Source organism: Hippopotamus amphibius, chromosome 6, assembly GCF_030028045.1.
Source record: "Hippopotamus amphibius kiboko isolate mHipAmp2 chromosome 6, mHipAmp2.hap2, whole genome shotgun sequence".
NCBI lineage: Eukaryota > Metazoa > Chordata > Mammalia > Artiodactyla > Hippopotamidae > Hippopotamus > Hippopotamus amphibius.
The window spans coordinates 1,853,840-1,870,458 of NC_080191.1; the positions used below are offsets into that span (position 1 = coordinate 1,853,840).

Consider the following 16,619-nt stretch of genomic DNA (forward strand, 5'->3'; position numbering starts at 1 on the left):
TATTATTGGAAAACTATACTATAGACTACTACACAATCATTTAAATTATTTAATATATATTTTGTATGAAAATACATATATTTTTGACTACATATATTTATGTGAAATACATATAATTTTAGTGGAAAAATGTCACGTGAAAAGTTCTGGTTTCAAAAGACTGAATTACATTTGTTTTAAAACGCTCTACATAAATATATGAAGCGTATACATGTGTGTAGCATAAACAAACCACGGCTCTCCCTGGGCTCATAAGATGACAAGAGACTCCTCTTCCCTTTCTGACACAGCTGTCTCTTCTGACTTTCTGAAATGAGCACCTGTAACTCCAGCAACAGAAGAGCAGTAAACAGAACACTATGCCGTCAACACCAGGGCCAGGAAGAGGCCTCAGAGGAAGGACATGGTAACGGACGAACTGAACCGAAAACTGATGAGGCTGAACTGAGGCCAGGAGACTCCACGTGCGGAGGACAGGCCAGCTCCTGCTCACATCTCCTTTCCGCTCTAACCAAACACGACCGTTTCCCTTACTCCCTCAGCTCCGAGATCAGAAGCTCAAATCCCTTCTGACAGGTAAGGACACCTGTGATGAGGCTGGTGTGAGGGAATAAGGAAGGAGAGGTGGGGGGCTGGAGTGAACCTGACGGAGCATTTGAACCTGAAAAGGGAACGGCAGCTTTTCTCACTGGTCTTGCCAACCTCTGATCAGGTCTTAAGCGTATCTGAGGTGTCTAAGAACCCACTGCTGCCTTAAGGACCAAAACAACAGAAATGAAAGGCCAGGCAGAGGCGGAGAGCACCCCGCCACCGGCGCTCTACCCAGGCCCAGCGACACTGCGCACCCGTGCACGTCTCTGGGAAGAGCAGGCACAGCGAGACGTGCACTGCCAGCAGTGCGTGCTGCTCTGGGAGAGCCCGGCCTCCCCGACACCCAGGAGCCAGCACACACCCAGGTACGCCTGACTGACACTCACCCTCTTCGTGTTTACCTGGCAACTTAATGAGGTCTGCCGCATTAAAAACACTCAGCTTAGAACACAAAGAAACAGGAATATTTCCAGAATTAACTTACATGTCATCCCCAGGGAAAGGTCTATCATCTTTATCAGATGCCTGTCTCATGGCCTCTTTTTCTCTCTTCTTTTTTTCTTTCTTTTCTTTCTTTGAGAGGGTTCTCTTGAAGTTCTGGATAACACCTTCTTTTTCCTGCTTTTCAGGTCCGTTACTTTGAGCCTTCTGAAAAAAGAGACATTATCACTATGCTGGCTACCACACAGAATCACATCCATGACTTAGCTACCTTCGTCTCACATGCTACAGCCAAAAACAGAGCCACTTGGGACTTTCCCTGGCGGCTCAGTGGTTAAGACTTCGCCTTCCAACACCGGGGGTGCAGGTTCCATCCCTGTTTAGGGAGCTAAGATCCCACATGCCCTGCAGCCAAAATACCAAAACGTTAAAAAAAAAAAAAACCACCAAAAAAACAAAACAAAAACTCAGAAGCAATATTGTAACAAATTCAATAAAGACTTTAAAAATGGTCCACATCAAAAAAACAAAGCTTTAAAATACAAACAAAAACAGAGCCTCTGGAGCAGGGAAAGGTCTGGCTGAGAAATGTGCTGTGTCTTGATGGGCCACTAGTTACATGAGCGTACTGATCAAAACTTACACATTCAAGATCTCATTTCACTGCATGTAAATTTTACTTTAATTCAAAACTAATAACCAAGAAAGCAAACAAACAAGAAGACTCAAGCCCAGTAAGAAACTAGGGTGGGAATAACAAAATCTGACTTTTAATAAATAAAAATCCAAATAACTTATATCAACTAACTTAAATAAAAGGAACCCACTGAAAACATGGAAATAACTGTTTGAATCATTATCTACTTTACAGATGTTTTCTTTAACTTCAAAAGAAATGTAGAGTAGCCCTAATAATTTTGCTTCATAAAAGCCAATTTATAAGTAGTTTATGCAAAAACTTCTCATTTCTTTTCCGGATCTTGTTTGCTTATTCTTAATTTATAGCATGGCCTGCCAGCAGATGACACAGAGAAATTATTTTTTATATGGCTTAACAGGGTGGCTGGTAAAAAATACAGAAAAATACAAGATTATTTTATTGGGAAAGAAAACTGCCTCCTGCTTTATAAGCGAGCGTCACCGTTTCCTTGCTACTTCAGCATCATCCTGCCATCCTGATGCTAACAAGAGCTGTACTACTACACACCAAGCAGGATCTGTGGCCCCATGAAAAGGCACATCAGCTGAAATCACGGTCCAGAAACAAAATAAAACATGGACAGCAAAAAAAAAAAAAAAAGATATCCATGCCTATGTCCTACGTATGCGCGACAAGGGCGACAAGTTGCTGGAGCACAGTGACAGGAACACCCAGGAAAACGACATCACACAAGCAACGTGGAAACTGCTGCCGAAAGCAAACAATGGTACTTGCCCCCAATCTGTGGGGGAGAAAATTAAAGAGAAGATTTTTCTCAAGATATTCTTACCCTGGGCATTTGCTATCACTTGTCAATACTGAATTCTAACGCAAGATGCCACTTGACTTAACACAGAATTATAACTATTGTAAAACTAACAATAATTCATAGTAATCCACATATAAAGAACAGCAACACAGGAATTCCAGACATCCTACCACCTGAGAAAATTTTAGACTCACTTTATTACATCATCCAAAGAAACTCAAGAGTGTTTACTAATGTCTAACCTTACACATACAATATGGAAAAGGTCTTAAGTAGGCCTGATTAAGTTGTATCTGAAAGTTCACATATAAATAGGTTATTAAAGTTTTATTTTCCCATCTGATTCTTATAAAAACATATTTTGACTTTATAACTTCGGGGGGGGGGCACCTGAGGCTGACTTCTTGATCATTAGCCCCCTGGGAACAAAAGCTCACATGAGCCTTCTTTACTGCTCAGCGAAGCAGCAGATGAAGCAGGGAGAGGCTGGGCTGCTTCTACACTGTTTTCCGGGGGCGGGTACAGGGTGGTTTCGGAAGAACCCGTGCTGTGCACTCGGACGTGGCCCGCACACGGGGCGGCTGAGCCCCAGGCCCCACCTTGGCAGGGACGGCGTCGTTCTCATTCTTAAGGACAAATCTGCCCTCTCGGTCATCCTTGTTCCAATTCAACTGCACAACTAGGGGTTTCTCATCTATATCCAATCTTCTTTCTTCTTCACAACATGAAAAGAAAGAAAGAAAGAAAGAAAAAGCCATGGTTATCTAAAGGCACTGGCCAATGCAACATTCCGACATATGGTAACTTTTATAGGCAAAAGATGCCTTATTACCTTGATGACTTACTGAAAGGCGGACGTGTAATTCAAAGTGTGAAGTGAGCCTTTCAAAGATTAGCTCCGTGTTGCGGTGCTACTGCACACACATGACCCCGTGTCCAGCGCCACACACAGACCAGGCACCACTTCCTGACAATATTTACAGTCTCACCAGGAAAATAAGAGAAATATACATGGACGAGGAAAAAATATACGTGGGGCTTTGCTATATGTTTATGTAAATCAAATTCTCTCACATACAATTGGAAAATAAGGAAATAATGTTAATGTCACAGAAGTTCCGCAGACTCATGAGATTTTCCTTCTCATGTTAATGCTGGATGCTGTCAAGAAATGGCACGTCTTGGAAGCGATCACGGTGCTTGTCCTCCTCCCTCTGTGCACCTGATTCCTGTCTCCAAAATGCACCTTCCTCAGCCCTCACGCCCCCTCCCTCCTGCCATGAAGCACCATCTTTTTCTTTGTGGAGATAAAGTGCTATGTTAAGTGTCCACCTCCTTCCTTATTAGACATCCCACTGAGGGCCCCACGCAGCCTGACCACCTACTAGACGCCGAGAGCTGGCAAAGATCCACGGAGGTAAATGCAGGCAGGCTGCACCACAGCGACAGGAGGTGTGAAACCCGGGGGGCGGGGGGGCCATGACTACGGTGAAGGGAGCAAGAGCGAACAAGGCACGTTTACAAGGTGATGATGTAGAGGGGCTTTCAGCAAACATGAGAGGAGAACCGTAACATTAACTACCACAATACCAGAAAAGCAAATTCTGAATTATTATCTTATCCACTGAAAATACGAGAAAAGAGTATAAATCAGAGACTGGATCAGGAAGTTTGAAATTCCTGCTGCAAACCAAAATTACCAAGTTGTTCATGCTGCAAAATTTGTGCTAGATCAAAATCCCTCATAGCATATTTTTTAGAGAACTAATATTAAGAACAATTAAGTCTAAATCATAAAAGTAAAACAAAATAAGGTGAGACGTTCTAAAGGACGTATGCCTACCTACCGCATGCAAATATAATTAGGGCCCTGCTACAACCTTATAATTGAAAGTGTCTTTCAGGAGACTGGGATTGTCACATATAGTTTAATAGGTATATGATTTCACACAGGCTGCCTCACACAGAGAAGGGATGAGGGTGGCACTGCCCGGCGCTCTGCCAGTTCGCACACCAGCTGCCGTGCCCAGCGACTCCCCGAGGTGCATGTTACGTTTCTGAGGAAACCAGCTGCATCTGCCCGACGTGGCAGGAGCTGCTGGTCCCTGCCAGGTTGTGCACCGTCCCATCAGTGTCATGTCACGCTTTCCACAGCACTGTAGAAACCAGTGTAGTCAGGAAAGGAGGGTGCTGCCCCCCACCCAGGATGGGCAGGGCCCAGGAGGCGCACATGCCCCGTCAGGGAGCAAATGTGATGAAGAACGGAATGAAATTTTCAGCTTTCCTTTCATTTTATGTGTACTATTGTTTCAAACACCCACCAAGCTGTTAGAACAGAAATCCTCATGAACTTGCGTGACTCTAAGCAGTAAAACGAACTGTTAGGTATTTCCTTTGGCCTAGGGATGCCACTAAAAAAACCGCTGCCACACGAAGGGCTCCGTGACCCAAAAAAGACTGAGGACCTCCTCTCTGAGGCCCTGGTGAAGCCCACCAGTCGGGGTACAAAGGTGCAGAAGGACACGGCCAGGCTGGCCCAGTGGTCACCACGGGGGTTAGGGGGATACTTCCTTCTTTACACACCTTTCTCATGTTTTCATCCCTTACAAGTAACATATTTTACTTTTTAATTAAAAACAAATCTAGCACAGAAAGTTTAAAGAAAAAAAATGTTCTTTTAAAAAAAATCAAACCCATTCCATTTCTAGATCTCAAATCCCAATTTAGATAGCATTCCAAAGACCTCACTTGGTGGTATTCAAATGACCCAATGGTGCAGACAGAAGAGGGCTGAAAGTGAGAAACACTTTCATCCTCTTTGCAACCTATTTACAAAGATTTTGAGGTTAAAGGAGAACTCGACCTCAGGAAAAACATCCAAAATTGAGACCAACCACTACTGTCAAATTTAGTCTGGGTATTATTTATGTAGGTGATGCCCTCGTAATCTTAAGAGTAATAAACAAATACAGCCTACCTAATACAATATTGGTAGCATCTGGTGACACCTGAATTCCACACACTACAAAAACTGTAGCCCAATTTCACATGTACAAAGAAAGCTGTGCTTCTGAAGATAAGAAAAATAAATTATGTTCAAACAGGTACTGTGGCTCGAACTTAAACAGGTATTTGACTTGGGTTTGTGCTGTATATAATCCTTTATTTACTGCATTAACTGGAATTTATTTGTTTTTTACAGGTGACCCAGTATTTCCAAAGCACTCATAAAAAATTTCTATAAATTTCTATATTTCTAATCAGTTCAACTTAAATTGCCATGTGATATATAGGATATTTTCAGAAATTTCAAATCTTAAAACAAGGAGAAATTACTAACTACATAAGAGAGTTTCCTCAAGATGCCCTAATTCTTCCCAAAGAATAACGTCACTGTTTCACATACAAAACCACTACAGCAAGGCTGATGAGCCACACTCGTGAAGTGCTGGGTTACCACTAACTGTGACGTTATAATCCACGCACAAGAGTTACGTGAACTACCCCCCAAATCAAGCAGCTTACTGCATCACCACTGAGTGGACAGAGCTGCTGGAGGATCTCAAGTATGAAACACTGTGAGAAGTAAACAAGTGTAAAACTAATCTAGTCACTCTAACTCCCAAGTAGGGACACTTCACACACATACTCAAGTCTTGCCACCCTGTTAACCACTCCCCTAGCCCCTCCAGAAAAAGACAGAGGGGTCAGTAGTAAAGCAGGGCCCCCAGACACGGGACAGTGACAGTCACTTGAGCACACACGGCCGACAGGCCCCACCGGCTCCACTGACCTCCACTGACGTGCACTTCGTACAGGGAGTACTTGGGCGATGACAACATCCGCATGTCAGGGCGGAACTTCTCCGCGAGCGTCTCCAGCACGTCCTGAGTGGTGGCGGTACTGGAGACCCGGATACATTTTGTTGCAAAGTTCCCAGCAGCTTTATCTTGAAAATAAAATCTCATCACTCCATGGAACTCCAAATCCTAAAAGGAAAGCAAAATGACACATTTTTACAAAAACGGCATCCTAAAAATACGTCTTCAAATTTAATTATGTGACGTGGGACAGGTTATTAACAATCTGTCTCCTCCTTACATGTCTCAAGTATAAGGTAGTGGCTGCAGAGCACTGGACATCGGCAAGAGCCAACCTTTCTACTCTAAGTCTTCCGCAAGTGCCAGGCACACCTGGACAGGTATCATTTTATCACATCTTTGTAACAACCCAGTGAACAGATACCATGACTTAACTTGATTTTCAAGATTTGGTCATTAAAACTCACAAAGTTTGAGTATCTTGCTCGAGCAGTTACGTAGCAAATCCAGAATTAAACCCAGATCCACTCAACTTCGAAGTCCATGCCTATCTGTCCCAGGGATCCCATCCTATCCGAGATTACAAGGCCTAAATGAAGAGACTGCTCTAAAAGCAAAGGGGAAATGTTAACCCCAACCCTACCATGAATGTGAATGGGAACGCTTCACTTTTGCAGGATACAATTAATTGTAAGTAATTTTCAATATGAACTACTTGCCCCAAGTCAACAGACACAACTTAGAGTTTTCCTGAAACCTTACTTCTAGAGAAAAATACAACGGAATGCCAACCAAAGACTACGTGACTGCGGGAGGCTCCTTCCATGGTCTCCTTTCCGTTTCTTTCCAATCAATTACAACGGCTCACTCAGGCAACACCCACAGGAGTTTTCAGGCCCTTTGCTATCACCGTAGCAAGAGGACTCAGTAGTTCACATCCCACAGGCTGGGAGCTACCGCCTCAGAGAGAATCTGTGTGTGTTTGGTGGGTTACACTTTATGTGGGGACATGAGAGGGTGAGGTCCAGGGTGCCTGTGTACCTCATCTGTCCCTTCAACATGGAACAAAGCACAGCTCCCCGCAAACGTCCCAGGAGCATTTCCAGCCCTGAGGTTCCACGCCCGCCTCCTGCAGCAGAAAGCCTCGGCCAGAGCCCTCCTCAACGCTTCCCTCTCCCGCTCCACACCCAGCACAGCACGTCTTCCCACCTCCAAATGCACCCAGAATGCACCCAAACGCTCCTTAAAACCCAATCAGATAAATCCCTCCTTGCCGTGGCTTTCGCTCTCAGAGGCCAAGGCTTTTCCTGGCTCAGAGACCATCACAGCCAAGCTTCTGTCCACGTCCCAGTCCACTAGCCTATCCTTCACTGAAAATCAGGAATTAACAAGCACTTATCGGAAGAACAGTAAGGAAAATGGAATACAAGAACAGGGTTAACGGTATAACTATTTGAAAGTTAAACTTGAAAACGAGACTATAAGGCACATTTCTAGCCCTGAACCTTTTACTGCCCTCGCCCAGACTCTGTCCACTGGGCCATCCGCCCTCCCTGCTCCCACTGCCCTGGGGAGAAACACAAGTAAGTGAGCACGTGTGCCAGAACACCGCTGAGCACAGACTCTGGGATGAAGTCGGGCCACAGGTGAGAGCTGAGAACGCTTAATGCATTAGGAGTCTTCTTTCTCTGGCTTGCGTCAAGCAGCAAAAAAAATGAGGCTGATATCCTTTTAAAATAAGTATCTCCACATCGATGTTAGCCTGGCAACCCTAAAAGCTTCGCAAGTAACAATGCGCGGGACAGAGCCCCTCCACTCCAAATCCGTACGCAGGTTCGAGCCAACATCACCGACAGCCAGGGTTCACTCAGCACGCACTCTGCCCACGCACAGAGCTCGACACGCTCTACGTGGCTGCCTTGGCCCCAGGAACTGCACGGGCCCAGCCCCCGAAATCACCCAGGGACCCCATTCCACGTTTCACTCTCCCTACCCACCACCTCCTCCCTGGCTCCTAAGACAGCACTTCAGAAAACAAAACTTAGTCTGGAAATGTGGTTACGTACACGGGTAAGTTTTTATTACGGGAGTCACTTTTATCCCCGAATCCTGATCCTCTGCCACCGCCGCCCTGCAATCATCTCTACGCTGAACCTAGCAGTCTCCTCGGAAGGCCCACCCTCACACCTCCATAAACCACCCTCGGTGGCGCTCGCTCATCCAGACAACAGAGTCCTCCCAAATACATCATTTGTGACGAGCATACAACAGCTAGATACACCTACAGGTCCCAAGACACACGAAAGCACCAGTTTCTCTGGGAATTCTCAACAAGTAATTCCAGATATTACTACCAGATGTTACAGGACCAGAGAGGGAGTGCCCCACTCGGCAAGAACACAGAGGAAAGCGCCAAGAACGGCTGGGTCAGGGCGAGCCGGGAAGGCAGGAGACAGTCTCCCGTACCCTTGGCCATCCTCACCAAAGTCCCTCACATGCAGATTACTACCCTTTACGTACAAAAAAGAAAACACACATATTAAATCTCCATTATTAATGTGGTTCAGCTCTTGATCTTGCGTAAAATGTTGAGAAAAAAGTTAAAAAAAAAAAAAAGAGAAAACCCAAAGTTAGATACAGCGTCCCCAGCAAGCAATGGCATTCCTGTCTGCAGAGAAGTAATGACGTTTCTATTGATGTTTTTAAAGAAACAAGTCTCCAGGTTCTATCAAGCTGAAGTAAAGTAGCCTATGAAAACTACCTTTGATCTGATTTTATTTGCACTAAGTAAGTATTAGTCAATAACTATTAACTTAGTTTGCCTGGTTACCTTGACATCACACAGGAACACCTGAGTAGTACTGGGACATTCCCTTAATAAATGAACATACCAGCATTCTGTTCAATTCTTCAGCTCATTTTGGCCGGTGTGAATAAGTCCATACAATTTTATCAAACCTGAGAAGACTGATAAAATCAAGTTCCTGAACCTAAAAACTGGGCATGCAGTGACCAAACTAACCCCCGGTAGTAACTGTAACTAACTAGTACAGGTTACGGGCTACCGTGGGCCAGACCTTGACAGCTCAGCATTTAATTCCCCAAACTAAAAGTGAGACACCACCCTCACCCCCACTGCACAGCGGAGAAAGAAAAAGGAAGCCCAGAGAGGCTAAGCATGTGAGCTACAGTCACACAGCCAGCAGCGGCCGGCACCCCCCACCCCCCTTAGAGCTGCCTCTGCTCCATCAGTCCCTTCACCATCTAAGGGCACCTCCATCACAACAGGCACAGAGGAGTCCCAGAAGAAGCAAGAGGACCGCTGAGTAAGAGAGAGGACGCGAGGTCCAGAGGGGCCGGCGACCTGGACAGCACGCACGCAGCCACAGGTGTCCTCACAGCCCCCGCTCCCCACGGGGTGCAGCCTGGCGTGGGGGACACCCGGGGACGGGTACAGCAGGGCACTGGGGAGCAGGCACCCCGACGAACAGCTGCACCTGGGAGGGAGGCACTCAACATCCCCGTGAGCTCAGACGTCCTCAACTGTAAGATGGCAAGGCCAGCAGCACCCGGACTCCGTCAGAAGGTGACGTCCCCTCAGCCTCTCCACAGACGGCAGCTCTCCGGAGACAAGGAACCTTCCTGCATCTATTCGTTGTTCCAGGTCCTCCCTCAGTCTCTACTACAACGCTTCACGCAGAAAAATCAAAACACGTTTGTGTCAGATCTCCCAGGAACCATGCCTGATGCCTCCAGTGTGGGGAGAGGCAATGCTTCACATCTGCGCTTCGCAGCCACGGGGCTGGGCCACAGGGCTGGCGTTCTGATAGCCACACGGCTGCGACTCCACAGGGGCAAGCGCTTCCTCCCAGCAGACTCCCCCTCCTCACTCAGGGTCGGTTCCACCTACTACCCAGAGCAAACAGCATGCAAAGAAAAAGCCCTGCGCAGGGCCTCCCGCGTCTGGGCGGACTGCCCGCCTGCTGGCAGCATTTTTTTTTTTTTTTTTTTTAATTGTGGCGCACGGGCTTAGTTGCTCCGCGGCATGTGGGATCTTCCCAGAGCAGGGATCGAACCCGTGTCCCCTGCATTGGCAGGCGGACCCTCAACCACTGCACCACCTAGGAAGCCCTGCTGGCAGCATTTTCTGAGAGAAACTTGCGTCTGAGCTGGCGGGACAGTAACCAACCCCTCTCCTCACCTGCGCACGCCACGCCCATCACAGCAGCTCACTGCACAGGGGAGGAAGAGCCAGAGCCCATACAACAGTCACGTGGTTCCCTTCCTTAAGGGTGACTTTTCCCAACAGAAAAACACCTTTCTTTTTTTCCTAAAGGTATACACTCACCTTTGCATAAAGTGCTCCTCCGAGATTACTACAACAGATGCAACAATGCTGCTTGGGGCTGTGTTCCTGCTCTGAAACAAAAGTCTTTTCGTGTTTATCAGAAAGAATAGACCAAAAAAAGAGACAGAGGCTTAATATGAAATTACACACTGAAGAGCCAAAGCAAGGAACAAAGAGTTAAAGATGGCGATGTGCTTTTAAATATTTTATCAATATCTCATTCGTTAATGAAATTGATAATCAATCGGCCTTCCTATCCAAACCAGCAGAAACTCCAGGGCAACCCCAAACCTCTTTTTGCTCAAGCTAATCAGAACCACTTGCTCTAAAGCTTAAGTAGGTCAACCAGGCTCCATTCACGTCTTTTCTCACCAGTTTCAGCATTTATTGGAAATCCATGTCCTAGCCTGTAGCACAACAATGCTACCTGCCAACAGGTAATCCCCGTGCCAGCTCCCGTGGAGGCAACAGCCGCTGACAGGACGAACCAGTGTACCTCACACACACTTTATTCCCAGTGCCGGTGCCCCCAAGACAGGTGCAAAATGTTAAGAAAAAATGCAGCTGTGCCTTCAAAAACACACTCGCTACTAGTACATGAAACCATCACCCAGACAATACCCATCTGACTGATGTTGTTAAACACAGTAATAACATTTGAACGTCAACAGTTTAGATGCAGAATGGAAGAAATACATGAATATGGGTTTCTGGAATCTTACTTGTATAAACACTATTTTTTAAACTTGTGTAAACTATTTTTAAACCAGTATTTCAAGAATACTTTTTTAAATTATACGCATTTCATTACCTAAAACTTTCGTAAGACAAATACTCCCGAAAGCTGAAAAGAACTGTGAAGTACCTTCAGCCACTCCTCCCCGCGGCCGCCGCGCTGCACCAGCCCCAGCCTCCAGCAGCTCCCAGGCCTGCCCGTGCACACCTGCCCGTGCACACCTGCCCGTGCACACGCCGCGGCTCTCACAGACCGGATGGTCAGTGTTTTTCAGCAATAAAGTCTTTTCTAATGAAGGTATATACACTGTTTTTCAGACATAATGCTACCGCACACTTAACAGACTACAGGATCACGTAAACGTAACTTTCATATGCAACCAGAAACCAACACACAGCAGTGTGCCTCGCTGTACTGTGGCATCTGGACCCGAATCCCCGGTGTCTGTGGCGAGCCTGGGCCTTCACCTGAGAGCAGCTGCCCTGACCCGGTGACCCTCCTCCAGGAGCACAGCTTACTCTGTACCTGCACACGCTAATCAAGTGACTCGGCTGCATTTTTCTGTCTGAAAATCAAGGCATAATTTCTAACACATCACAATGCACGCCTGTTCTAACATCTTGACGCTAGTTTACCAAAGCTGAGGAAAACCAAGTTCACTGAAAATGGGGAAAAGTCATCTTTCAGGGGAAGACTAAAAAACTGACCTAAAGCACTCACACTCCACACAGAGAATGCACAAAGACCACTCTTTCATGAATGCTACAAAAATCCATCCAGTACGTAAACATCATAAATAAGACAATTCTCTGCCAGAAAACCAACCCACCAACATGCTTTTTCAAGGTCTCAGTAATCACCGCCAACAGTATCCACTTAACAACTGCCTGCTCACAGCAGTGAGACCAGGAACCACGTCTGTCAGCTCCCGAGTTAAGTCACATCTGTGCTTCACTGTGAGACTCCAAAGGAAACGGAGATCTACCCAACACCGTAGCAGCACTACAAGGGGATCGAAAAGTGAGTCTTCCCCGCGGTCCTCCTACAGTTTTTAGTCTCTGTATTTGAATAGCTACCATGCAATATATACTGCGGACATGAAAGACGCTAACAACACGCTAAAACCATACGACAAAAGAGCAACAGGCATGTGTGTGACTGAAGACTGTCTTTTCTGTAACCTTTAAGTACTGCACTTGTACAAATGTGCAAATATACAGAGGTAAACCAAACAACCCTCAAAGCCACCTCTCTGGTCCAGGGGTTCTACCCCACTTGCCATAGACCCTTCAGTCTGGTGAAGCGCGCGCAACTGTTCTCAGAATAAAAATGTTAAATGCATAAAATAAAGTACAAAGGATTGCAAAGGGAACAATTACATTAAACTACAATTATTAAAATATTTTTAAAACCTGTGACATAGTAATATGTGTTCCTTATTAATAACATTAAATAAGGTCTAGATCTTATTTTATGCATTTAAAATTTTACAACTCCAATTCTGAAGTAGATACGAGTGCACACAGAAGTGAAGACAATGCTAAATTTCAGTTAGAGGCTAATAAAAATTTATTTACTAAACATTAAGATGCAATTATTTTCTCACTCATGTTGAAGGACACTATGGAATGTGTTCACAGACCTCAGGTTAAGAGCACCCTTCGACAGCGCCAGTGATGACACACCCACCATCCAGCCAAGCAGCAGCTGCTTTCTTTGTGCAGCTCGACAGCTAGAAAGGACCACCTTTAGAAAAGCAAAACTCCTCTCATGTCACCTTGCCAACTGCTTAACTGTGCCCGTTGGTATCATTCAGACCTGTATGCACGCCATGGTTTATGACTGACCATTCTTTTCCATTCACGATGGCATGAAGCGGGGCAGAGTCGACTTCCCAGGCACTGCGTTCTGGGTGAGGGGACCTCAGCTCCAGGTGCTCCTGTGCACGCCCTGGGCTCCCACTTTCTTACTACGGGTCACAGTGGACGGGCTGTGATGGAGAAAGGGGCTTCTGATGTTTGGCTGGACAAATCCTTGCTGTGCGCTGCAGGCTGCCTAGAGCTCCCCGGCCTCTATCTGCCGGATGCCAGGAGCACCCACCCAGCTGTGACAACCCAAAACATCTCCAGACACCCGCACAGGCCCCCCAGGGGATAAAACTGTCCGGGTGGGGACCCATACCTCAGAACAAGCCTGCAACCTCTTCAGCATGGCATCCTAGTTCCTGTTCCTCCAAATGTTCTCCTTCCTGGGACATAACCCCAGACCCACTTACTACTGTGTTCACGTCTCTCCTGAACGCATTCCTGGTCTAGCCTCCGAGCCTCATACAGTTTCCAGACTGGATCACAGAACTCCAGGTGTGTCTAACAGCTGCAAATATACTGCTAATTCTAATACCATGTCTGTAATTCACGCAATTTAAGGTGACACTAGCTCCTTGACCACTTAATACTGCTGATTCACACGAGGGTCCAGGAAACTAACAAGTCTTGAGTCCCGGCCTCGTCAGTCCACCCAGTAGCCTTTCTCTGGCTTGGCACTAACCTGTTCAACAACAGCCTTTGAGTATAACTAGTCACCTGGTTTCCGATTCACTTCACTATACTTAGATCCTGCCCTTACACAGAAGAACAGGATGAAAGACACTGCTGAATTCCTTGATAAAGCCCAGACACATCATGACTAACGCCTTTCCTTGATCTACAAATCTGGCAGCCCTACCCTCTTTCTCTCAGGCACATACACAAAATGACATCACTGCATCCACTGAGCCAGGCTGGTTCCTGTGAATGGGATTACACAGCTTTCCAACCCCCAAGACTGAGCTTCCTTTTCAGTCTTACCATAATCATAGCATTTCTATGAATAGTTTTAAGTTCATCTTTACAGTGTTAGTATAAACAGTTTACACACTGCTTTTAAAACGTGTGTAATAAACAAACATCTTTATGGAAACCATGTCATCATAAAACAATTTAAGAAACTTGTCTACATAAAAACAAACTTTTACTTGGCCAAAAAAAAAAAAAAAAAAAAAAAGGCACACAACAAGAAAAGTCCAAAGACAAGTGACACACTGGGGGAAAACATTTCCAACTTCTAAGACAGAAGGAAATATAATGTAATATACAAAGAGTTTCTAAAATTTGAGAAGGAAAAAAAAATAACCTATTTTAAAATGGGCCAAAAAAACCTCAACAGGTACTTCACAAAGAAGTGAGTATGACTCAGATATAAAAAAGGATGAACCACCTCATTACTGATAAAATAACTTCAGAACTTCAAAATAAGGTAGCAAGACGCCATTTCTCAATCAAATTGGTAAAAATCTGAAAGTTTGACAACAAACATCCTATATTTGTGGGACTGGCAAAACAAGGTACATACCCAAGAAGCAGACTGTGGCAATATTTGGCAAAATGAGATACACATGTACATTTGACACAGCAATTCTGCTTTTGTGGATCTATCCCACAGATACACGAGCAAAGTTATCCACGGTAGCGCCATTTATAACAGTAGCAGTTCGGAACGGATGCAGTGAGGCGTGCTGGTGGAATAAACTCTGGTCCCTTCGTGCGATGGAATAAAACGCCGCCACTACAAGATATGAGGAAACTCTTCACACTGGGACATGGCATGGAGCACGGGCACACAGAAAAGTGAAAAATGCAAGGAACACAACAGTGCCCATGGTAACCATCTTTTATGTGAAAGGGCAGGAAACACACACACACACACACACCCCTGATCGTATCTGCAGAAAGAAAGAGAACTTTCCTAAAGTGGATAAACCAAAATGTAATAAAAGGTGCAAGCAAAGTCTTTCTAAATGCACTTTATTACATACCTTCAACTCTGGAAGCACGTAATTACTGTAAACAGTAAAAATTAAATTTTAAACCAAAAGTAAACACTAAAAATTTAAAACAAGCGGAAATTAATGTCTATCCAGTTGGTCACACTGCCATCCAGAAAGAGAGAGATCTTAGAAAAGTGTTTTGACTCTACATTCCTAGTAGACTCTAAAGATAATTATTTTGCAAAAAAATTAATCTTTATTCAGAAGCCCTATTGTTAGTAATATTAATATTATCTCTAATACAGTAACTACACGATAGAATGAAGCAAACAAGTACTGTGTTAATGCCTACAAAAAAAAACAATTTTCAATGCAAGAGAAAAGAGACTTTTAAAAATCAAAGAAATTATGTATAAACCCAGTACGGCCAAATGTCAATTGAAAACATCAGTAGAAACTCATGGATTTATTTTTCCCCCACAAAAAAATATCTCCTAGTTCTTGCCAAGGAGAAGGGCATGAAGCAAAAGACAAGCTGTGAAAATAAGCATCTCTAGCCCCAAGGTGGTAGGCGGTTGTCTCTGAATACTATTCTCTGCTAAAAGGAACCAGGGCTCCTTGGAGAAATAAATGGTTTAATCCAGGTACAGATCAGAAAATGGACAAAATGAGTTTGGGACACCTTGTTATGCCAGAAAACAAGGAAGTTCTCAAAAAAACTTCTCAAAAAAACCCAAAAAAACCACTCCAAAAACAAAACCAAAAAACCACTCTCACCAACCAAAAGGTGCACCTGGCCAAACGTGGACAGTGTGAATATCTGCAAGAATAATGACTACAACTGACCGGACACAGAATCCATGAAATCCCTCAAGTGCATAATGACCGCAAAGAGAAAAGAGGAAGCCAACCACAAAACCGCAATCTCTGTGGCCACTGCAAGTAACTAGGGCACCAACTCCTTAACCGGAAAGTAAGAAATTAAGGTCCAAGAACTCAGGATTCATTCTGCTTTCCTGCAGCTTAGGTGAGGAAGAGGCGTTTCTATTTTTTAAAGGATTACAGCCAAATAAACGTGAAAGACATGACAGAATGAGGGAATCACAACTCTTTAACCTTTACTTGATTTAGGTGAAGACTGGCACAGGCCAAGCCAGGAGGGAGGGGCTGCGGGGACCTGGCACTTAAGAGTGTAAAGGCGCAGCTGTCCCAGCTCCTCCTTGCTCCCAGTGCAAGGCACACAGGGCACTGCTTAGGAAGCCCTGCTAGACAAGCATGCGGACTTGAATCCTATGATGGCTCTGAAGCTACAGAAACGAGTCACACCCCACTGCTCACCCTTGGAAAACAGGGATGTCCTACAGGAAAATTAAGCCATTGTTTTTCTCAGCAAGTCTGACACGAAATA

At 45.1% G+C, this 16,619-nt stretch overlaps 1 protein-coding gene across 17 annotated transcripts in view; it reads right to left on the minus strand.

Moving 5' to 3' along the window:
• The window catches only part of AFDN (afadin, adherens junction formation factor), a 129,241-nt gene that overhangs the window by 90,755 nt on the left and 21,867 nt on the right, over window positions 1–16,619 (minus strand). For 8 of the 17 annotated variants that reach the window (XM_057739023.1, XM_057739026.1, XM_057739025.1 and 5 more), the window contains exons 2-4: window positions 6,295–6,490; window positions 3,101–3,216; window positions 1,076–1,239 (exon numbers count right to left, since the gene is read on the minus strand). In XM_057739023.1, the coding sequence (XP_057595006.1) occupies window positions 1,076–1,239; window positions 3,101–3,216; window positions 6,295–6,490 (476 nt within the window). Of the gene's footprint in view, window positions 1–1,075; window positions 1,240–3,100; window positions 3,217–6,294; window positions 6,491–9,817; window positions 10,013–10,670; window positions 11,190–16,619 lie in introns of those variants that run through there. The other 9 variants (XM_057739032.1, XM_057739031.1, XM_057739030.1 and 6 more) reach the window with 5 other exon arrangements.